At 39.0% G+C, this 25,848-nt stretch overlaps 1 protein-coding gene across 1 annotated transcript in view; it reads right to left on the reverse strand.

Annotated features, from left to right (window-relative positions):
- Positions 1 to 22,921: 22,921 nt before the first annotated feature.
- rnf213a (ring finger protein 213a) overlaps positions 22,922 to 25,848 on the reverse strand; it is a 33,548-nt gene continuing 30,621 nt past the window's right edge. The window contains exons 66-67 of the mRNA XM_042391863.1: positions 25,497 to 25,675; positions 22,922 to 23,680 (exon numbers count right to left, since the gene is read on the reverse strand). Coding sequence (XP_042247797.1) covers positions 23,524 to 23,680; positions 25,497 to 25,675 — 336 coding nt within the window. The 3' untranslated portion in view covers positions 22,922 to 23,523. The remainder of the gene's footprint in view (positions 23,681 to 25,496; positions 25,676 to 25,848) is intronic.

The raw sequence follows: 25,848 nt of genomic DNA on the forward strand, positions 1-25,848 counted from the left end.
GGTTTTACACTGCGAGGCCTGGTGACAGGAGATGCTCAGTAGCCAGCGAGACGGAGGGAGGAGGCAGTACAAGGTCTGTTCTGTCTGTCAGTCATCTAAAATGCTGCAAAGACTGAAAGTTGATCTGTCTGGGTTGGCTGAACTGGCTGTGCAGACAGGGATGAGGAAAACATTGACACATTCAGATCACATTAGTTCTGAGCTAATTTACTGTATCATCTATGATTTGTGTTTCTCATTTTCCGGTTCATTTTGTGGTCCTTCAACATCCTGAGGCCCCACAGTGAGAGGACTCAATTTATTGCACCACCAGTATTAACAAGTATTTCTTTAACTTTTTGCTTCACCGTTCTCACTTTGTACTTCAGAGCATATTCAGATGTTTGTAATAGGCTGTGTGAGTCATGGATTGATGTTATCCATTGTTTACGGACAAGGAAAAGTAGAGCTGCATTGACCCTTAGCTCTTGAAAAAATTTCAATCCGCTAAAATAGTAACATCTAGTATTTTTATTGGAAAAAGAAACCCCTCAAGTTTAGACGGGGTCCAACATTCTTATTTATATCATCTTGGTAGCCACCAGGTTTAGATGACATGTTTTCTGTCTGCCTTGGCAATCAACTGAGCTTAGTCACATTTGGTGACCAATGTTGCAGGGGCATGTCGACCAATGTCTAGCACATAAATCAAATTTGCCAACAAAATGAAGTATTTACCGTACGCACTCTATTTTAATCTCTGGCAAGAGAGAGTAAACGTCAGAGTTAATAAGAGGTTATCGGGAAGGAAAAAGTAATTAAACTCCCCTCCCCTTAGAATGAATCCTTTTACAGTACACGCTGGTGGATATTTCCCCCTTTTCCTCTGTCTAGACACGCAGGGCAGGACTGCAGCACACATACTGGACAAAAGAGCTATACAAGTCTCTAGAGAACTGCAGAGCAAACCAACATTTTAGACTTCTCTGACCTGGGCTGTGTATGCGAAAGAAACTTGCCACTAGTTTGTCGGTTTGGGGTACAGAGTGGTTGAAAAGGCCCTATTTGTGTAAATGATCTACTGCAACACAAGTCACGAAAATTATACACCTCAAGTGCTGTGCAGGAATGGAGCTCCATTGCCCCAAACCTGCCCTGGTAATCTGGTAACTTCTGGCTACAGTGCAAGTAGCCAATGCTGTTTGAATTTAATAGTGGCCACTAAGGAAATTAAATTTCCTTTTCCGCTTTACATGTTTGATAATGGCCTCTTCCAGAAACCTGCTCCGTCCTGACCTTTGCGTCCACCTGTTTTAGCCATGGTCTGCCTCATGTCACTCACCTCATAACATTGACAACACCACTCTACCGGGCGTTAATTGCTGCATTCACTACACGGTGTCCTGGCTAATAATCCTGGACAACTGGCAACATGCCTGTTCTATAGCTGTGAGACAACCACTATCTCTGTGTCAAAGTTAACAACAGCAGCTGTGATCATTTTCCCAGCCTAGTTACACCTATTTTCTAAACACCTCTTAACTATTCAAAAAAACAGATTGCCAGGTTAGCTTAACAGAATCACTCACTAACGCTTGTAAAGCTTTTCTCAAGAGAAAACACAATGTATTGTTTGTTTCGTTTTGCTTTGGGACAATTTGGTGGGTAATTGAAGCTAAGTATGAATGCAGCCATTGTGCCAAAATCATGACAATGAATGTAAGGTTTTCTACTACCTCTGCAAATCATAGATTCTCAAGGAAAATTAAATATATCACATCAAGTTGGAAATGCTCAAATGGTCAGACTGTCTTAATTTAACAAAAAACATATTCTGGTACTGAATTATTTATTAAACTGCAAATTGCTTAAGAGACTGATATCCATTACACTTGTACTTAACTAGAAATATTGTGATATTATTGCATTTGTTAAGCTAATCATCAAAACTGCATAAAAAATCCAACCTGTCCTCTTGTAGTCTGACAGGTTAATCTGTTGTGTAAATCGAAGATTCAGTCATCCATGGAGGAGGCATGAGGCTGTGACCCCTTATATTCCCCTCTAACTGAGGAATGTAGGCTGCTGAAAGCATCATTAATTGTCAAATCACAGAGAGGCCCTAAACATCAGTGGCCTGCAAGGACATCCCATGAGAATCTGGCAACATAGATGAAAAAACATATTGTGTGCATGTTAAAGTCAAAAAGGTTTTGCAATTCAAATCACGTTTGTACTTTTATTCCAATAAATTCAAATTCCACCTTCAAAAATCTTCTAGTGTCTTGAGGATATATGCAAATTTGTTGAATAGATGTAATTGGCAAATCAGCAGTTTGGTTTTTACAGTATAATAAACACACACACACACTCTGACATATAATGTTACAAGTTAAAATATCTGTTAAAGTGCCACTTTCAGCAGCTCATAAATTTCATACTCTGTACCCTCTCTGCCAAGAGACTCTCACTATTTGTCTTATCTTGTACAGTATCAGACTGTGAAAGTGGAGCAATAACATCCTTGAGTGTGTCTTGCCAGGGCAGCAGCAGCCGTGGCGGCTGCTGTCTGTGGAGGAAATTAAAGTGAAATACATCTCCCTGCCTGGCTCTTGCACTTCACACACCCATAAAGCACGTCTCTGTGATTGTCATCTTTACAGCCTACACATCGTTTAAGGAGATTTTTCATGTGGCTAAATAAATCAGTGCTTAAATATTTGAGATCTACCTAGCAACAATAATCACATGCAGAAGACATTGCTGGCAGTGTTAAGAAAGGACTCGGTGTGTGTTCAACAATCAGCAATCCACATTAATGCCAGAAAATGAGGTCAAGGACTTGAGTTTACTGATTAAAATGCATTTATGGGGCATTGAATGCAACCAAACTACTATATGTAAACCAAGAAAAGGCAAAAAGCTTTTATCATCAGCTTCTGAAAGTAGATAGTATTATATAAGAATCATGAAAATTTTAAAAGTAAGAACTCTTTAGTGCTTCTGTCTGAAGCTCGCTTCGGTCAGGACTAGCCTGTGCGTACAATGAAAGGACCTTTTCATCCATGACAGAATGAATCAAATGCATAATTTGGAGAAAGCTGCTGACAGAAAATCAGTTAGGAAAATATTTGGACTTTCATATACTCCCCCAAACACATCACATGTTAAAAATACAGAAGGTCCTGCACATGCGTGCAAGATGCAGGAGCCAGGGAGCCTGGCCACCCTCTGGTCTCACTCCATCCGCCCCACACGCTCTGTAAATATCTCATCATCCCCAGGTGGTGGAGACACTAGTCAACACCAGGAAACTGACAGCATGACAGACACATGACTGACACTCTGACCTCATCTTACTCCCCTCACCCACAAGCAGTATACAGCCCTCATCCTAGGCCCCTCTTTTGGTGTAGGTTTATTTGAGAAGAGGGTTAATAAAGTTTTGAAACCATTTGATCCTTATCACTTCAAAGTTGGGTTACATCACTGGGGCTTAATAATTTCTATTACCTGGGTTACTATTTGGATGAAAGTCTCAAAGGAATGATTGACTTTTTAGGAGACACACTGCACATTTGGAAAACACTGCTGCCCTGGAAACAAAATGAGATTATACTAGGTTCACCATTTCTTCCAGTGGTTAAAATCATAAGTGGTTCATTTCCTGGCAGATGGTAGTACGTAAATGTACAGTATAGTAACTCTAACCAGCAATTTCACTTGAATGGAACAACCCGCAATAATAATTACTATTCCCTCAAGCATCACCACAAGGACCATGTTTATAATGTGCCAAGAAAATAGAGAATATGAAGCTGCAGTCATTTTGAAAATGTATGACATTTTACAAAGTATCTAATTTACAAAATGTAACATTATTTTATTATTATTTGAAAATAATATTTATCGTGGAAAGCTACCAAGACAGTTAAATGGGATTTTCATTAAAAAAAAAGAACATTCAGTAGATTGTATATTACATTACAGATTGTAAAATGTTTTATTTACATTAAATAAAACAGAGATTAAACACAGATAGGAATTTAGCACAACACTTAACCATTTAATTTAAATATATATGTAATATGTGTGCCCATGGCAGCTTTTCTGTTACACATTTAAGATGCTCAGTGTAATGCATTCACAGAAGGATGCTGGATGTACGCTAACCCAGTTACTAAAAAAAAACAAAAAAACACAACATATGTTGTATATATCATAAATACATTAATGGTTACTGCAACTTTTTTTTTTTTACAGTAAGATCTTCAGAACGTGTACTTTGCTGTTTCTAATGTGCTAACAGGAACATAATAAAAGGATTGAAGCCAGTGATACAAACATTTGCACATTTATAGAAGTCTACTTTTTACTGATGCAGTGGGATTGTATACAGTAAGGCTGCCATGGTCCATAAATGTAAATCAGCATGGCTTTTCTGAGAAAGAAATATATGGTCTGGTTGTAGGACGGGCCTCTGAGGATTAGCTTTACTCTTGCAGCATCTGTCAAGATGATGCAACAGGTCAGAAGCAGACACTGCTGGTGGCCCATTGCTCCACTTTTTAAAGCGATGTAATGATTTGAGAGAAATGTGGTTTTAAATCATTTAAAGTGGATTTCTGCTGTTTGATACTTACAGTAAAGAGTGTTTAAAGTGCTTTTTTTTTTTTTTTTTTTTACAGTAGCTCGTTGATTTCTAGCCCTAATGAGAGACACCCCAAAGCAATGCATCACAGCCATGTCTAACGCTTAAAAGACTCAGAGGAAAACAAAAGTGCTCAGTGGACCTGGGACTGAAAGAAGTGAACCAGAAACCTGTGTGCATGTGTTTGCAATGTGCATGTGCATGTGCATGTGCATGTGTGTGTGTAGGCATGTGCTTGTGTGTTTGCATGCATTCCCACATAAGCATGCACTCAGATATTTGTGACATCTGGCAAAGATGATAAATCATATCATTTTTTTATTGTCCCCTTCAAGCAATCTATATAATTGCTGCTATTTATGCAGAAATCAATAGATTACATATTGTATATTTACATATGTTGAGATCATTTCATTGTGAATTTAAAGGCCTAATGGCTTGAGTTGAAATCATTGAAGTCTTTGGAATCTAAGATCTGATAGTCATAGTTAGTGACACAGTTTCTGGCAAGGGCCAAGCTCTTGACTTACAGAGAACAATGTCTAAAATGTACAGCTCCATATCTCTAACCACTGTGCAAATGGACTGCAAACATGCAAGATAGACATCACAGAGTTACTTAACAAATTCTCTGATCTGTGGATGAAATAGCCAGTTCAGCTATTAACAAAACAGGGTACATTTATGTGCTATTAGGGCCATTTATTTTCGAAGAGATGGAAACAACAAGCTGATTAGGTTGGCATCTCACCACCCTCATTTCAATCTACAGTAAGAGCCTGTTTTGTGTGTTAGGCCAAACTGAGAGGAAAATATTCTTGCTTTAGATTGGATAATAACATTGCAAATCTGATAAATTCAATCTTACTCATAGCCTATTAGATGTGGTGAATTTAACACTGAATAATGGTCATTTAGTTTTGACCAGCAGAGTGGGGTGCATTCAGGGGTTGTACATAGTAGTTTAAAGGATGAGTCCAAACTTATTTTTTATTGCATGCACTCCATTTTGCAGCATTTGTTGCTCTCTTGAATAGAAAACAACTAGCAATGAGCAGATAACCTAAATATATCTCATTTAAAACACTCTCACAACACTTATATGTAATTTTTGAGCTTTTATTAATATTATATTATTCTACCTACTTACTGTTACAACATGTTGGAAAGTCCGTACAAAACTAACAAAACTCTGTGTGTGTGTGTGTGTGTGTGTGTGTGTGTGTGTGTGTGTGTGTGTGTGTGTGTGTGTGTGCGTGTGCGGTGTGTGTGTGTGTGTGTGTGTGTGTGTGTGTGTGTGTGTGTGTGTGTCTGTTTCTTTGTGCATATGTGCTTATTTCTGTGTGTGTTGCTGTGTTCATAAGAATTCCTGAGAGATAATCCCATAATTAGAGCAGATAGCACAGGAAGTTTATTCAGGTGGGCTTTTTAAACAGGCCTGTCTACCTACTCCACTGTATGAGACACAGCCAAGCACAAAAGGCCAGAAATGAGAGACTGTTTAGGTGCTTTCCAGTGGTACAAGACTGTAAGATTACGCACAAGAATACTATCAGAGAAACTGTTTTTTCTGGCTGTCTGCATACATCAGGCTACAAATTTTTTAAGGTTTAAATGTTTTAAGGTTTTTAGCTGTAATGCATGTAACAATTTGACTGTCGCTGGAAATTCATTTTGTTTTTTTCATTAGTCCAACAGTCCAACATCACACAAATCTTACAGGCTAGATCCACATTTTTTCACTAGTCTCAATACTTAAACAAGTTTTTTTTCATTATTTATCAGATTTATTTGTGCATTATACAAAAAATGATATAGTCAAAAAAAATCAAAAAAACATCTGGCTTCAGCTGAATCTACAACAAAATCAAGACTTTCGGACACCCAAAACAAACTCTCCTTGGGTCAGAGACAGGAAGCAGATGGCCTTCCTTCACTCTCCATGTGGGATCATATACCCTCCGTAAGCCCATTAACACCTACGATACAGTAGCCACGCTCCTGTACTGTGCATTAAACTATGGTTGCACATCTTTAATTTGGTCATCGTTGTTGTGTCCTTACACAATACAAACAGTCACATTGAGGCTGCGTGAAGCTATTAGTTGTAAATTGCCAAGAACAGTGTGAAAACCCAGTTGAAACCATGTGGTTTTAAACTGCCTCCTCCTCGCCATGTTTTTGGAATCACTTCCAGCTGCTCCACAGCCACTAATGGCACCTTGGGCCCACATTGCTGTTTTAACACTGGCCAAGTCTCAGCCCCCTCCTGCCTGCCAGAAGCTAAGGAGGTTTTCAACTACCGTTGAACAAATGATTTTAGCCCATATTACGAGCAATAAAAAGACGTCCTGCTGAGTGTCCTGAATGCTGTGTTCATGCACACTAGCAGATCCTACAGTATGTCAGTGGTAGTTTAAATAGTTTCTTTTGAAATTGTGCCACCTCTGTAGGTTTAAGGAAATCCATGAAGATGCACAATAATCCAATGAAAGCCTTTGATAATACTTTCAGAAATGTAATAAAATGCTCCACAATACTTACTGTAACTACAGTATGCATATATATAGTTACAGTTCTAACTCTCACATTAGTTACCCTACTCTTTTATGCTTTTGTTTTCTTATATGATATACTGTATAACTTAACTGCAAGTTTTCAAGTCAACTCTATAAGGCACTACATTATCATAAACACACATCAAAGACAATAAAGAGAAACTGAACAAGTCAAAAATTCACAAAAGACATCTTTGTTGAGCTGCTGGTTTGTGTGTCCTTAACTGTTTCAGGTAGCTAAGTAAAACCATGTTCGGTTTACTTTTATTTACCAACGACCACATAAACGCCTCTGTTCAGTTCCAAAAATGTGTACAGCTGTGCACACAATCTATGCCAAAGTGTGTTCGGTCAGTTAATAATGGTCAGACATCCACTGTTTATCTGTGTGTTTCCAGTATTCTGGCAGTTAGCAACTACAACAGAAATACATGTCCTAGACAATAAAGGGTTTTGATGTACGAGGTCAGACAGTTTGGACAATCAATTGAGAAGCTAAAGGTAAGCTATCCTGTGAAAGGATACTTTGACAGGTACAACCTCAGTGGTGATCAAACCCAGATACTGTGGTTTGAGTGACGACCCCAATAACCATTATGCAAAATGAGCACATCCCAAACACAACTACTTGTGGAAGATCTACATAAACACCCTGAGGAAAAATTTAAATGCATGTCATGGCAGGGAAATTTGTTTTCAGCCTGTGTTTATGTTTAAGAGACATCAGTCAGTCTGTTAGAGGCTATCAGTGACATCATCTTAGAGAGGAGGCTCTACCTGATAACCTTTGACCCTGGACTGCTGTCAGTTAGAGAAACAGCCAGGGTTTACAACTGAGTGTGTGGGGGCTGTGACTTAAGAATGGGCAACATTCACATGTGAGAAAATTCATGTGAGAACATTCAGTGACCAGAAAAACAGAAACATGTACAATGTAATGCAATCCAATATAAATCTCTGTAAAAATACGATCATAGAAACTTTGTAAAACTGTTTAAGAGACAGAATCACTCAGCTCTGTGGTATTTTTTTAGGCTGCAGTTAGTAGTAGTGTTATGTTGGATGCATTTCATTTAAATATGTTTCTAATATTTTGTTCTCCCATGTATGTAAAAAGGGACAAATCTCATTCTTAATAGGGATACAAACAAACACAAGCACATTAATTATTATGTTATAGTTGAAAAAAATCATACTAACCATAACAAAAGACATTGTATGTTTATATTATGTCATTCAGTTTTATGCTTTATTAGGAAATATACCTAAGACTCTCTAGAAAATAGTATTATTACAATGTGCCTGGTTTACACACATTTGTTTGTTGCAGATCATTTATCCAAAGTGCGATAATTAAAGCAAAAACAGTTATTATGGTGGCTACTATGTGAAATAATCGTGTGTGTGGCTCCAGAAAAGCATGTGTGCATACATGTATATATTCACACGTGCATGTGTTAATGACTGCTTATGAACCATGCTGGCTGGTCAGATGGCCAATTAGTGCTTGAACCTTTTTGCTCTGTCTCTAGTATAGGGGCAGGGCACATCTGGTGTCAATACATCTTAATAACTTATTGTAATTCTCCTTTTCCTGGACGGGACATGCTGGGGCAGAGGCCCATTTAAAACTTGTCAAGCAGCTCGAGTGTAGCCGTTTGAATGGAACCAGATTGCCATCAGTAGACCAGCAGGGGTACTGCAGGAAAGAAAAGTAAAAGTTAATTTTCCTTTTTTCATTTTGCAACAAGGCAGTAAAGCTGAGATGCAGCTTTGTAAAGCAGTGAAAATCAGACTTTTTCAAGGAAAAGACTTTAATAGCATAATCAGTGAGTCACCTTCATTCAAGAAGTGTTTTGTGCATTTAGATTATGTATGTGGATAATATCCAGAGGTTCAAAAACAAGCCCATGTTTGTGTGTCCACTACTCTACTCAAATGTCAAATGTGACAAATATAATAAAGTTTATCATAAAATTCCATTTATTTATACTTTTCAACTCACAAATAAAAAACTGAAGGAAAGATGATATATGATAAAAGATGATAAACACATACACAAATATGTGTGTGTGTGTGTGTGTGTGTGTGTGTGTGTGTGTGTGTGTGTGTGTGTGTGTGTGTGTGTGTGTGTGTACAGTCACAGTCATATATGTGGCTTATTGTACTTGTTTTAACATACACCATGCATCATGTAAAGCACTGCTTAGTGCGTTACAAACAAGCTTACCACCTGGTAGGTGTAATTTCTTTAGCAGGTTTGAAACCAGGATAAAAGTGAGTCTTAGGCCTCTTCAGCTTGTCGCTGAAAGTTTCAAGATGATGAAAATTCCCCAGAATAATTATAATGGACATGTATTTGTATGTGTCTTCTGTGAGGTGTTTAATTGATGCTTTAACAGTCCCATTAGTTTTTGCTGGGCACAGTTTGCTTGCGCAGTTCATTATTCCCTCCATAGAAAAGCTATGAGCAATAACAATGGTTAAATGTGCAGCCAATACTTTTGCCAAGGTAAATTTTAACAGATGTTTAGAAAAAAAAAAAGCAAAATTCTTTCTGTCAGTGAGAGCCTTTGGAATTTCAAGGTCCATGGAAAATTAAGATTAAAACACCAGATACATAAATACAGCTTTTCTGTATAAGTACCTGTGTCTTATTCAATAGTTAGAAAACAAGGGGTAATGCTGTAGGGGATGGATTGGAGGATACAGTCTTTAGGGAGCTTAGAAAGTAAATCTATCCACCATGCAATTTACTGATCCGGTTTTTGGCTGGCCAATATGTTATGAAACCACACAAATGTCTTGTCTGTCAAACATTCTTATTCTAAGCAACCAAAACTATATAGTTTGTGTGTCCTAACTTGGCTGTCTCAGATGTGACAGAGCATGATGTATGAATTTCAACAGTCCTGGCAAAAACCAAACAGGCCATTTATAGTATCAAAGACAAAACCAAATATTGACGTCAAAGATGCAGAAAATTGGCAGATGCCAACAGTAAAACCTGGTCAGAAATAAAAGTGGTTTACAAATGAGCAGAAAAGACGAAAAAAAAAAGGGCCTCAGTCATACAGTGACACTGCCTATTACTGGTCCCTGCCGAGTCCTACAGGGCAGAGCCCAGGGAGGAGTTCCCCAGAGCACAAGATTACCTCATGTTGTCCCATGCTGTGACAGCAGGCATGCCATCATTCCCTGGCATCCTCCATCTTTCTCAGGATGTGATGATTAGGAAGGCTGACGTCTCTTGGATCAGACAGGTGTCCAGAATCACGCTGGGTAAGTGAGATGCTGTGTCAATATAACACTAGCAGTTTTCATACCAAATGCAGTGCAAATTATATTGCCGTAAGTGTTACTGTGTCCACACCAGTGTCAGAACCAGTGGCCTGAAATCACCCTCTGAGTGCAGTAATGAGTGTTATGCAATAGTGTATTTGGTAAAAAAAATATATATATAGTATACACATTTATGATCATTGGCAAAATGCTCTGCCATTGCATTTTGATTCATTCATTAAGTATGAATTGAATCCCACTAGATTAGTTTATTCTAACCCCTCTTCTCAAGCGTTACTATATTATTTGTTTTATTCAGTCATAAATACCACTGCATTGAATGTTAGACTAACAAGCTAAGGGCCAGGGACCACAATCTGCGCAGAATAAAGCTCAAGTTGCTGTTTCTGTGAGCTCAGCCAGTGCAGTAGATAATATGGCTGGCCCTTCCAAAACCACCAAGTTTCAGCCACATTACAAAAATCCTCTGAAAACCCAAAGCTCTTTGTGGCTGACACAGAGGAAGTCAAGTTGGCTTTCTTAATGGCCAGCAACAGAGCCATCGTCACGGCTTACTGACTTTCAGAAGTGGCTTTTACAGGGGACATGCACGGTGACACAAGAGTTCAGGACCAGTGCTCAGACTTCCTGTTGACCTCTGGACCTTCATGCCCAAGGCTGTTACACCCTCACCTTACAGGAGCAGAATTTAGCTGACATACCGGTTCCCTATATTGGAGCACTGAGACCCTGAGGAGCTGAAGTGCTGACAGACTCACAGAAAATAGAGGAAGGGATACAGGGCTTCCTCCCTCAGAGATTAATCCCACCAACCCTACTATTAGGATACACATATATACACACACTCTCCCTGCAGCTGTTGAACATGTGCATTTCCATGCAGTTCAGCTAAAGACGCTGAGACGGTGACATATTCACACCTGTTAGCACCGGCAGCACCGGCCAACTCTGACTGACAACTTCCCTCTGGCCATCATCACCTCTCAATCGCAGGAGCACTGTCCAAGCAAACAGTCCATCAGCAGCACAACGGAAGGCTCCACCGTACAGCATTAGCATCAACAACCTTTCCACATCTTTGCTGATTACTAGACAAAGGCTCTGAAAAAACAAGAGAAAATGTCTTTTTTTGTTTGTTAATAGAAGCTTGCTTGCTGGAATATGAGCCTCCAGTTGGGAATAACTGAGTGTGCGTGCATGATAGGACACAAATTATTGCTGCCGTGTGTTTCTGTGTGTGTGTGCTGCTTGTGTATAAGTTTAGTTGAATGAACTGTTATATACATGTGGGAGTAGAAGTTATTATTATCTCATTTGTGGCCTCAAGCATTAAAAAGAGGCACAAAGAGAAAAGGAAAAGTGAATTTAAAAGATTACTTAAAGTATGTGGAGACTCAAGACATTAAAAGTACAAACAAAGACTGACTTTACTTAAACATTCAAAAAAAGCTAAACAATACAAAGATATTTTTTTCATCTTTCTGTGTGTGTTTAAAGATTTTAGGCTAGAACGCTCAGTGTTGGTACATATACATACATCCTTTGTTTGTTTTCATATGTGTTGCAGGAACTCGAGAGAGCTGTGAGGTTTATTTAATCTGTTGGGAGGAATGGGTCCTGTCACTGATAAGAAACAGGGAGATAAATTGTCTGTTATCATAAAACAAGATCATAAGGGGTGCAGGGAGGAGATGAATTGGCACTGGATGAGTATAAATCTCTGATAGCTCCTCTGAACTCAGAAGAGTTATCAGATTTAACTTGAGTGTCCCAAATGAAGTCTTAAGGTCTCATGGTTCTTTTCTTAAATGAAAGATTTACATGTTTTCACTGTAGTAATAGATCAACAGAATCTCTCTGTTCAGCACCGAGGGCCGTGCTCGACATAAATCGTACAACAGCATGAGGAAAAATGAAGGAATGACGCTGCCCCGATCTCTGTCTCTCGTCATGACAGATGATTAAATGGCAGCTCTTGCTCTGCAGTGAAGGAGGCAGTGTGTTAAACACTTCTCTAGCATGAACTCTGATCCTTCATTGTCTGTTTATCTGGACTAAAGACCTACAGATGGATGAGTCCAAAGGGGGGACGAAGGCTGTGTGGTAAAGTCATCACATGGTGATGTAAAGCAGGCACACGCTGAGACTTCTCCACAAGTTCAAAAGGAAATGAAATACTTATTTGATTTTTATTTCACTTTTTTTTTCTCCCTCAAGCAGCCTCCTTCCCTTCCATCCTGCCCCCTTACTAGATTTATTCATGTTATTCTTAACATCGTCTGCATAATGTATGTCAGAGATTTACATGGTTGACCAGATTTTGGTCCAGTGTCAAAGTCTGACATAGTAAGCCTGACTCGGAAAGCTGTTTAGTCCTTAGCTTGACCCAGAGGATTGAGGAGGATCTACTGGTGTGTCTAAATGTCCTTATAATGACAAACTGCTCTTCTCCTCTGGAATCCTAAACTTGTTTTCAGAGTAGGGGGACATGATACATTGAAGGCAGATATGTTATCCACAGATAAACTTGATGATATGAAACTTTGTATGGATATTGTGTTTTCTCTAAGGCATGAAAATCAATATATGTGGTCATAGAAAGTGTATTTTTGACTAACAATGCATAATATGTTTCTACAGTTGGTTATGATTGTCAGTCCAGAAATTCCATATTTCATATTGGTGCAATGCCATTTCAGATGCAAAAAAGAGGGGGAAAAAAGCTGTTGATATGTGAACATGCACTTGAAAGAACATGAAAGTGCTTGGATCCCTGTTTAAAACCCATTTGAAGTTGCTTCTTTTGCTCATTCATAAAAATCTGAATTTAAGCACAACAAATTGTCTTGCACAAGCTGAGCTGACCTTGGTTATCTCTCAGCGCCCACCAGTTTAGGAAACAGTTATGTGCTATCTGCGTGGGCTGGAGGCCATCCCAGTTTATCACCTGTACCTCCTTCTTCCAGCCCGGAGATGTGTAACAGTTTGCACCGAGCTGCTGTTGGGGAGCCCCATCACTGCTGATAAGGTCCATTCAATTAGTCGGACACAAACTACAATATGACTGCGTTTCCGTCTGCCTGGAGATAATTCACTGTTCTGACGTGTGCTTAGTGTGTCACACACACAATATACTGTATGTAGTTGCTATAAATTTAACAACCAATGAGAAACTGAAAATCAGGAGTCTATCTTGCAAAAGTTGCATTTTCACTGGAAAAACCTCAACACTATAGACAGTATTACTGTATGAGGCCATATACTATTTGCTTAATGGTATCTGCTGTTTTTATGAGCTCATCACCGTTATCCACTACAGAACCTCTCAGCTGAGTCTGGGAGCAGGAGAGGGAGCGGCTACAGAGAGACCCTGAGGTCAAGAGGCTAGCATGATCCTTCCTCCCCTCGGCGAACACTTAAGAGTGTATTCTGACATCTCAGGGCTGTTCACATGCTGTATCACAGTACCAGGAGGGTTTCCAATGTCTCCTTTCACACCACATCACGTAAGCAGCAGCACATACATTTTTACCAACCCACTTACTCTATCATGATTTTAAAAGTGTATAAAGTGCAAAGACATGTACCATCATGCGATTGTGTGTATTGGTCGATGGGCCCAGCTGCCTGTGGCCAATAATTCAGCCATCAGTCCTTTGTTGGCTAAGAGCCCACACCACCGGCTGTGCTATTAACCAAGCCAACTATCTGATGGCTGTGGAATACTGATGCTCAGCTGTGGGGCCCTGTGAGGGTGAACCTCTCTCCTCTTAAAAACTTCAAGGCTCTTTTTTTTGTGCCAAAGCCTTTCTTTTTTAATGTTTTATTCCCACATTAGTTTAGCTCTTTTTAAATTGGAGACAAAGTGAAATTAAGTACTAAGTTGCCAGTAAACTGGGTGGAATAAGATGAGGCTTAGACAAAGTTTAGTTACGGGAACTTTTCACAAAATCTGTGTTTGATTACATTGTTGTGTCATGGCTAATCAAAAACTTCATAACCATCGAAATTTGTAAAATTGTCATTGATTACTTTACACAAATGTATAACCTTGTTCAAATCTATATTCACAAACAAATATTAAACTGTTTAAAGTTAAATTTCCAATCAAATGATTTGTCAAGTGTTGTTAAACTCAGTGAGACCAAGCCTCAGACTTCACGTGAGCCATATTTCTGTCTCTCTAAAGGCTGAGTATAATATAAGCAGACAGTGGCCCCATCAGGCCAATGAATTCTACAAATCACATTCGGAAAGAAAGGTGGAGCAGATACTGCTATACTGTTCAAACAACATTCATTTTAGTCAGTACGCTCATTAATAACATTAAATTACATGTGACCTTCCTGTTATCACCAGCTAAATATCATGTAATTCTAGATACCTTGTAATTAGTCTGTATTGTTTGTGCAAGCTTTGTGTATACAATTTGGAAATCCATCCTATGCTGCATTACAAGATAGAGTAAACAAGCTATTTTTCAAAGCCAAGAGCACTTCTTGAGCATATTTATAAATGGTCTGATTCAGACATTTCATACATTTCATTATAAACTAAAGTTTTCTAAGACCCCAAACCTTCTTGTACCGCAAACTTGATTCGCCTGGAAATATTGCTGCTGTTGACAAAAGAAAAATATACATGTTTCATTTTGGAAATCAGAGACAGAACATGAGCAGGCTGCCAGTGAGCAGCAGTAATAACCAAATGACTGCCCCTGGCAGGAAATGACACGCATGTCGTTCTTGGGCATCACAGGGTAGTGTTGACTTGCCCAAAATAGGCCCTGCCAGTAACAACAATATTACACACAGATCTCTCTATGTGTGTGCAGGTTAAAAAAGCAGAGACTGGCAGCCGTTCCTTCCCCTCATTATTTCCATCTATTTCCCCTGCTAGAAAATCCTCAATCCTCTGATGCCATCTCTAATAGCCAAGACAACCAACAAATCACAGGCTGATCCTCAATAAGAGCTCCAGCTTATACTGGATGCTGGCTGACCAGAAATGAGACGGATGATCTCAAGACATATGGTGCGCTAAGGTTTGAAGAAATAAGGTCCATAGGTAATGGGATGCATGCAATCATGCTCTCTGATTGGCCGAGTAAAATATTATTCTTTATGTATAACAGAGATTGGATCTTTACCAAAAATACATGCAGTCTTACGAGTGTCCTTCACAATCACAGGTACATTAGCCTGTCATCATGTAGTAAAGAGCTGCTAGCTAACATGATATTTTGGGTCACTGAGTTTAATTTGGCACATTTAGCTTATTTCATTTTAGACAAATTCCTTAAACCGCATTAGCCCTTAAAATGGCCTTTTAAAATTTTAACATTTGACTAGAGAACTTGGGAAACTCGAGGTAATGTAACTCCATCTACACAACAGAAAATATTTTCACCACTGTGAGATTCTGCCATCAAACTCCTTCAAACAAGTATGTGCACGCAAAACCGACAATCTGACAGCGCTGTTTCCACTGTGGTTATTATTTATCCTTATAATGGCTGCATTTAGCCAGGGGAGGCTTAACCAAGGTCTCTACATGAATGCCTTTATTTCTCATATTTCTAAATGTGTGTTTGACCGATTTATGGTTTCATGGTTTATGGCGTTCTGTTCAGATGAAGTCATTAATACACTCGTCTTTGACATTGCCTAGTTTTGGGGTTAATGCAGTTGAGGCTGCGGCTCACAAGAAGCTGGATTAATTTATTTAAACTGTGACCACCCCTCACATGCGACACTTAGTGTGTATTGTAGCTGGTTTCACATGTCATTACAGCAATGCATGCACTCATCCCAAGGACAAATATACAGCTAAGTGTTTCTCCATTGCATTGGAGCTCTTAATGGCAACATTGCTTATTTTGCCCCACTGCTGAAGAGAACATGAATTGTCTGGGGTTCATGCAGGAACCCACCTCAGCAAGGCCCGGCCGGGGGCTCAAGGCCGCTCTGCTTTGTCTGCTGCCACTGTACTCCACTCAAGAATCCATATCTGTGGAATTATAATTGAGGATAAATATTATCAAGTGCAATTGGAGAGGGTGTTGTGTATTTGTGTTGGGGCTAAGAAGAGAGGCACTGTGAAACTGAACACCACCCTGGGCCCTGACCACAGGAGAGCTTAGTCGGAGGCAGAGGAACCATCTCCCTCTGTGGCATCAGGGAATACCGGGGTGAAAGGTCAAGGTAGAAAGTGACGTCATTCCCACAGCTAAGACTGCATATCATGGGCTACAGCTAACACAACTCTGAAGAATGAACAAGCCAATGTTCACAAACATTCCTAATGGAGGCTGTGGATTACTTTCACCCAGGACAGCCCTGTTCCTCGGACTCCTGGCATTGTGACATCCATCTTTTTCTTCTAGTCTCTCATCACCAGGTGGAGAAAAACAACCTATAATCCAAGTTCTCTAATCTTGTACAGGATAACTGTCAGCACCTCCATACACTGTGGAAGTCTTTCCCGGCTTGTTACAACACTGGCACCAGTAGTAATCACTCTAATCCTTTGGTATCCATGGTAAACAAAACCTCTTGCACAGTCATTATCTATTCACAGCCAAAGGTCTTCAGATAACAAAGCACATCAGGGAGAAGAGGGTGAATGAAAGGAGATAGATGCAAGAAAGCTAGAGAGAAGGACAGAAAGAAGAGTGCGAGAGAACGCGAACAGGAAAAGAGACAAGGAGACAAAGAGGAGAGAGAGAGAGAGAGAGAACAGTATTTAATTGTATTATATAACATTCTCTGCTATGTGCCAGGCAGCAACTGTTTTCGCTCTTTCAAGGGAGTGTTTTCTGTTGTAAAAGCTCCAGGCATCTCTCAGCCTTGATGTAAACCAATACTCTGTTGTTTGATTTATGCAACAAGATCCCAACACCCTCCAAGAATGAAAAGTATACACTGTCAAATTTCTGGAAACTTTACATCATATCAATTTAGTGGCATTTATGACTAAAACCTGAAAGTATAAAGGTGGCAAGTGCTTAAATCTTTTTAAAGAACAGCCATCCATCACTGGGTAGAAAGAGAAACAGAGTTAGGATTTTCAGGGACAAACACAACCAGAGTGGAACGGCAAAGGGGGACCTGAGTGAGGATGACAGCACTGCTAAATCCTCCTCAGTCAAATTCGGACATGTTTGCTAAAGCCCACAAAGGTAGGTGGTTCTAAGCACCACCTTTAATCTCTCTGTGTGTTGTATGTGTGGGGCAACTAAATCCCATAGCAGCAGGACCGAAATGCCAATTCTTCGTGACTTTTCTGCTGGGAAAGTAGGAACAGCTGAGGATATGCTGAAGAGTTGTAGGATGAGGAGCAGCTGTCTGAGTAAGAAAGAGCAGCCGAGCAGTTCAGGAGTCAATGTTGTGGGTGGTGGATGACAGGCAAGGAGAAAACATGTGAGGTTGGGCAAAGATGTACCTTTAACTTACAATTCAAGTTTGTCATTTCAATCCTAAAAAAATATAGCTGACTACATTTTTTTCCCAGTAAATTACACCCTGGCAATACGGATTTATAAAATAACATCAACAATATATGAAATTCATTGTAATGTTGATTGGCTGGAATATTGGAATACTGATTGGAATAGTCCTTCGTCAAAACAATTTCCAGGAAATAAGGGATGCAAAACAAGTCAATCTTTGCAACAGCCTTCCTAGATGTTTTCAAGTGTTTTGCAAAGCTAAGTCATCAAATCTTATTGACGAAGCAATAATTTCCAAAATGACCACCAAAACACTTATTAGAGAGCCAGAATTTAGCGATTGAGACCATAATGACTCATTGAAAGAATAAGTCACTTAGTATTTCTAGAGAGTTGAGGCTTTTTGAATGGGAGTCAGTTGGAGGCAGCATCTAGCAGCCGTCTGAGGCGTTGCACTTTAAGGTACTTCTGCATTGGCTTTAGCCTCAAGTCGTGGTAGTTGCCACTTGATCCTTGGTCCTTGATCCTGGGTGCACTTCAACATCACTGCAACAAGGTGAAAACCAGGTCACTAAACACAAGAATTGCAATTGGCATTAAGTTACTCTTCAACCAGCTGTTGGTGGATTGACAGGTTGGTGGTTCACAGTGGCAGCACAGTACAGGAAGCTCACAGACACCTGCCATCTAGGGATGTACTCCACTTGCTTGTGTGTCCAAGCAAGCGGAGTACATTCTTCAAATGTACATACCTTCAAGTGTGTCCCAACTTTTAACTGGTACTGTATGCGAAACATTGCTCCTAGCATGACTTCTCATAAGGAGCGGCTACAGTTCTGGATAAGGCCGCCTTTATAGATCATATCTCTTGGAAAAACAAAATGCACACAGGTATCCAAAGTGATGCTAATAACATTAGCTGTGATAGCAAACATGACCAACTGGATGAACAAGAGCAACACAGCAAAACAACCATTGTGTGACAGTTTGTTATGTGAGTATTTGTCTCCCAGCCTTAAACCAGTGTTCCAAGTTGTTTTCCTTCAAACAAAATGCACAGATGAGCAATTCTGCCTTGTATCCAGTGCCTTTGCCATTGTGCAGTGCCTTTTTCCCAAAACAAAAGTCATTGAGAGCAGCAGGAGCTTCTTACAATGTAAATTTAACACAGTACCTGAAACATAACCCTATCTTGCTTAGCGTCTTCCTATTATTTGGGAAATGCTAGACATATTTCTGGGCTTCTCAAACACCCTCTCATCTTACCATAACAAGCTGATTCAATATGTGGTATTATTGTTATGGAACGCAAAGGCAGAGCTGTCTGCCTGTAGCAGACAGTTTGGTATCGAAATTCAAGCTGCAAGTAAAGAATTGGGTACAGTTAAGATTGCTCAGCCCAAGGTGAGTTTTGCAGCAAGCCCAACTTTCCTGGGCTGATCAGCACTGTGCAAAAGTACTGTTTAATAAAGGGAAGTTCTTAATTTTGTAGGTGTCTGCTGTTTTTGAAAGACATTAAATAGTTTTACCAGTATTTTTCTGCAAACATAGGAGATAATAATTATTGTGCAACAAAAAATGACAGACTGTAAGTGACAACCAGAGTTCATGATCTTTTAGTTTAATAAGCCAAGAGTTTGATATTTAAAAGCACTTTTATTTTAGATACAAAGAAACCAAAACAAGCACTACAACAGTCAGCCATGTTGCTGTTGAGTTCATTGAATGCTCTCTGAAATACCGTCGTCTCCTTCTGCCCTCTGTTTGCATGCACATCTCAGAATGGTGTTGCTGGGAAACCTGTCCATGTTTGCACATGGCAAAAAATTAACTCACCCTGAAATCTTGAAACGCTGTGCCTCTCATAATCCCATGTGGTATGTTCCCACTTAACTAGTAATTGTATTTTCTCTTCACGTATTTAATAGAACAACATGGCAGCGGTGCTCTTAATTTCTTCCTTGTGCTTGGAGGACAACCCGAGTGTTGAGTGCAAGGAGAAGTGCACACAATTAGCTAATATAATTCACAGATGTGTGCACTGAGATTTTTTTTCTCTCTCTGTCTTGCACAGCAGGCTGGGCAACCTGAGCGTTTGGACACGGTCTCTGCTCTCACCCCATCGTGACCTACTGGCACATACATTTCAGATGACGTAGTAATTAAAATACACTAATTTGATAATAATGCAATAACAGCAGCACGCTGAAGGGCTAATTCAAAGAAAACATTTTCCCAGACCGCCAGTAAAGCATATGTAATGCCCCATAGAAAATACAGTAGCCTGCTGGTGTGCTTTGTGAGGTCTCGGGGGTATTTCAGGATACTGATTTCATACCACAATCATTAAAATCTTAGCTCCCTTTTGGCTGAGAGCGCCTGACTGGCGACGGCGCCTGTGAATGACATTGGATCCCCAAGGTGTAAACTTGATGAATATCTGAGGCTGTTTTGCAAAGGGTCAAGTTTGAAGCTCCACCACAGATCAAGGCTCAGTGACGATTCAAAGTTGAACTTCATATTTTTTTAACTGGATTGTAAAATTCATAGGGTATCTAGTCAAGGTAAATACCAAAGATAGGGGTAACTTAAGACAAATATAAAGCAGGGACTGATTCAGATTGCTGACCTAGATTTAACAGTCTAAAGAATAAAAACCTAATGTAAAAGATTATTTTGTGACTGTTTTTTTTTTTTTTACTTAACTGTGGGCAGAAGAGAGCAACAGCAACCATGTGAAGCTAGAGTGTGAGATTACAAGCAACGCTGTCTGCTGGCCACATTCAAACCAAGCACATCTTCAACCATTGGGCCACCAGGAAAAATGATTTTGTTTTAAATAAGGTTAAAAGTTAAACCAGATCAATTTAAATAATGGGTTTTGATATGAAGAAAGCAAAAATACAGACTTTAATACAGTGTTTAATTTGTCTAATTGGTCATTTAAGCCAAAGTTTTAAAAAAGACAATTTTGACTGAAGTGCTGATTAGCAGTAGACCTCTATTAATGACCCAGGAGAGCTATTGATTTTGAGACTCTTGTATAACAGGTTGTAGAAAGCAAAAGGACACGTAATGTAACCTGTAATCGGCTTACACATTCATTGTTTCTCATAGATTTGCTCCATACTTCCATTTGGTTTTGTTTTTTTTTGATAACTCTCTTTAATATTTTTGAGTGAAAAAGAGAACAGAACTTCTAAAATCACTCAACACCATGACTGTCAAATCCTAAACCACACTATAGGTGCAAGAAAAGCCTTATTTCTGTATTGCATTATCCAGATTTGTTTGTTTGTTTTCACGCCCTAATGCACGAGACCTGGTCCTAACTGTCCATCGACCATGAATATCATTAAATGTGAGCCATGATGCACAGTAATGTTGCCCCTGATTCCTCCTCATCAAGAGACAAAGACAAACAAAACAAAAACAGAACAGGGAAAGAATTTGGCCCTTTGTATCTTCCTCTTTGTAACATTGGCATGGTGGCTTTGAAGCCTACAGAAGTGGAAGTGAAAGTGATTGAACTTGCTCAGTGAGGCTTGTTCTACAGGACTGAGTTGCGCAAATCACGCCTCATGACCCATTTCCGGGTGTTTATTAACCCCATGTACAGTACATCCACATTTGGGTGTGCTAATGAGGAGCGAGAACTCAGCTAGACAGGCCAGGGTATCAGCATCACCTTTAGGCCTGATGAAATCTAAGTGACCGCTTTAGTTTTCAGTCTGTTGTCTTGAAATGAAATGCTGCATGACTGCAACTAGAGTCCTGTATCTTTTATCCAATAGATTGATCAGATTCCTTGATAATAGATGCATCAATATGATACTGAGATAAAGTACATTTTAACTGTCTTCAAGTGAAAACTGATGTCTTTGGCTTCCCTTGTGGACATCATTTATTCTGACTGCAGACTCCCAGAGGGTGGTCGCTGGCATGGTTTACTTTCTCAGGCGCATGCTTCCATTTGTCATTGTTATGCTAAACACTGCTTTGGTATAGAGGAAATTGAATTAAGGAGCCGTCCAGCAGCAGTCTTGTCCTTATCATTTCCATCAGCCTGATCAGAAACACATTGAGCTCCCACCAACAGAGGGTCACAAAGTCACGTAACCTTAGGCAGGCAGCCATTTCCTGAGCACTCCATCATGGAGAGCCTCCCTTGCTTTTGGCAGTGATGTAACAAGTCAATGAGGGGAAATTATTTGTGCCCCTTTAGTAATAATGCTGTTGAGTATATCTAATTTCATACCCTCTTTATAACTGTGCATATATAAAGGGAATTAATAGGTGCCAAGTACAACCTCATTTAGACCTACCCAACCATGCTAACAAACAGTAATTCCAAAGTCTACAGACCCAGTGGAGCTTTCTTATCCCCATAAAGACTTCAGTCTCAGAGGGTTTGATTCTAAGTGCATGACATTTTAATACTTTTTGCCAAACCCCTGCTGAGCAAAATATTCTACTGTGACACTCCACTATGACAGCAGGATTTAGGACTTATCAGAGTCTAATTTATAGTTGATTGAGGAAAGAATCCAGTTTGTCTACAATTGAAGCTGGAAACATTTACAACACCACAATATATCAATATTGCCATACCATATTGACCAATAATCAGACAAATTAGGGTAATATGTCTCAATGGTTACGCCAGGGGTGCAGGGGGCAGCACTGAGCCTACTGGCAGGCACACTAGCATGAGGTGACCATGAACATGCATTTGAAACATGTGATTTGTTATGTTTTATATTTAACTCAATACTTTAATGACTCAAAAACACACACTAACAAGCATATTCTTGATTGGAAGCAGTATCTATTACGAAGCACACAAAACATAACTAATCAGGCAAGTGAAACTATAACACAAAATATATTGTGTTCTGTAAATGTGCTAAAGAAAATTAAATGTAGAAAAAAAGCTCAACAACTGGAATGTAAAAGAAATGAAGGTAATAAACACCAAAGTATTTTAAGACAGTGGATTTAAAAATTGGAAGAAAGGCAAGTGCAAATTTTACATATGACACCACAACATAACACAATCTAAACAGTGATACAAAGAAAACATGAGTGAAAAGATACATTATTCTTGATAAGGTGATTTAGATCCGTTTGATTTTAAGTCCCCAGAGTTATACATTTTTTTACCTGAGCATAATTCAGATTTTTTTTCTGCCTGTTTGTGCCAGGCAAATTCACATTACAAATAAAGTGCAAGCAAAAAGACTTCAACTGTACAAATAGTCCGTACATATTGATGCTTAAGAAAATAGAAAATAATAAAAAAAAAAGAATAGATAATCCAAAAAAATCTTCAAAATTCACATTTTATATACAGACAAGCTGTAAATGTGAACTGCACATTTATTCTGGGGCACTATGAAGCTCAACATTAGTGCTCTTAAAAAGGCACATCTCTGCATAAATATGTGTCAAATATAGAATATATCACACATCCTTACCACTTCAATACTGTCGATGCATCATGATTGTAAACATCATATGAAAGATGGGATTGTTTTAAAATAAAGAAAGCAGGCAAATTAACAACCCTGTCCATCTCATTCTTATTGTCTCTGACTGCGCTCCTGCTTGAAGGCGACAATGAACTTCCAGGCTTCGACGTACTGAGAAAGGGTGATGTCATCTGGGAAGAACTCCTCCACATCAGGGGGAATGTCCAGGTCCTTGCGCTCCATGTATGACACCATTGTCTCTTTCAAACTTTTAAGAGATAAAATGTAGTCTTTAAATCTGTGATCTCAGAATTATTGATGCACAAAAGAGTTCAGAAAATTATTTTAGACTTTATCAAAATTTCAAGACTTTACAGACCTAGCCCTGTAAGGCCCACTGTTGCAATATTACAACAAACACTTTTAGCTATCCTAAAAAAAAACAAAAAACTGTAAATGTTTTTTTTAAAAGACCACATTTACATAGTTAATGGGTCCTACTGTTTATCTTTGCAATGCTATTGGATAGTAAATGTATTTATAGGTCCGGCCATCTGGCCATGAACCCACACTACCTGCAAACTTTCCTTTTATTGGACCGGATTTGTCAAGAAAGAAGTAAATAACATGCCTTAAATATTTTTTTGTGATAATTACAATGTCTAGAACATGTAGATACTTAGTTATTCATCAAACTTGATTTTGAGCTATGTTGTAATTCTATAATGCTGGGTTAAGGTGGTAGTCAAAATAGCATGTGCACCTTACACATTAAATGGGGACACTGCACTTCTCACATGTTCACATATGGAAAAATACTGATAGAAATATAACGTCTTCGATGATTCACTATAACTAGGTTCTAAATTTGTTTTCTCCGTTAAAATTTTGAGTTTAGACAAGAATTGAACAAATGAATAGACTGTTTCTGGTTGCAGTATTTGAAACTCAATCTGTAGCAGAAACTGTATCTGTATCTTATCAGTTAAAAAAATACATTTAACTGACCCTGGGCTTTTTTCTGGGCTTTGTTTGCTACATTACATTAGTTAGAAACAGGTTCTGACTGTTCTGAATGTTTTGGGGGATGTTTGTTGCATTGTTCAGGGACAGGTGTGAATGGTTCTGATGTATAGATGTAAATGTTCTGGGGGGGATGGAAGTACTCCTATAGGTATGATAAGTAGAGAGCATAATAGGCTAGTCAGATAGTATTGTGTGAATTTAGTGGTATGTGTAAATGAATTAGGATCAATTTGCATTGATATTATTTACCCTGGAAAATACTTAGCTCTCAATCCTGAACACTTGATCCACCACCCTATCTATTCCTTCAGATTATCTCATACAATATAATACTTATGTATCATTAATACATATATTTATTATTATTTGTTTTTACTTTTTCCATTTCCTAATGCAACCAGCAAAGACAGGTCTTCTATACAGTGTGCAGGATGTGATTGTTGCCATCCAAAATGGAGAGCGTGATTTTGAGATGGAATCAGACAACACTGATGCAAGTGACGAAGAGGCAGATGAAGATGCCAGTGAATTGGACGAAAAAAACCAACAACCCACTGACTTCCCAGCCAGTGATTATGTGGACATCGAGCCCCAACCAAACAAACAAAACATGCCCTATGACAAGGTATCGCTTGCTGAAAAATCGCACATTTTCCAGTGAAGAAGAAGAGAAGACACTTCAGACACTGCAATAAAGGATAAACCAACATGCGATGCAGCAAGTGTGATGTTCATCTTAACTTTTCAGAGGAAAAGAAGTGTCTTTGAGACTATCATTGCAAATGAACATGGCTGAACACTGGGGCGGAGACGAAATTCAGTTTTGTAAATACTTACTAAAACGTAAAAAAAATTGAAAACCCTTTAATTCTACATCAGAGGCCTCCTACAACAACATCTGAAAGGTGAAAGATTTTTTTGCTCATTTTTCTTATTATTATTATATATTTTATATATTTGGGCTTTACAGGGCTAGTGTAGGGACAAGCAACTCACAAATATGTAAAAATGAATATGTATGTCATAATGTAATAGAATGAAATAGAATGTTGTTGTACCTCCAGTCAGGCCTGTAGGTATCGAGTGCATTGGGTTTTTTAAGCACCAGCACCAGGAACTCGTGCATCTCCAGCAGGAAACTGTCGACGCTGCTCTTAGAAAAGAAAGCAGTCAGCAGCCTTTGCTCGTCCTCACTCAGCGGCTGCTTGTACTTCACTGAGACTCCCACAAACGGATCCTGAGGTACGTAAGGAGCACAGACAACAGGCTCAATAATAATAATAATAATAATAATAATAAGTTCACTGTAGTGTTTGTTAATCTATTTTGTTGATCACAATTTATCCAACAGGGATTTTATTTGACATCAGATCACTACTACTGGTACACTGATAGAATTGTGTGATGCCT

This window comes from Thunnus maccoyii, chromosome 18 (assembly GCF_910596095.1).
Source record: "Thunnus maccoyii chromosome 18, fThuMac1.1, whole genome shotgun sequence".
Taxonomy (NCBI): Eukaryota; Metazoa; Chordata; class Actinopteri; order Scombriformes; family Scombridae; genus Thunnus; species Thunnus maccoyii.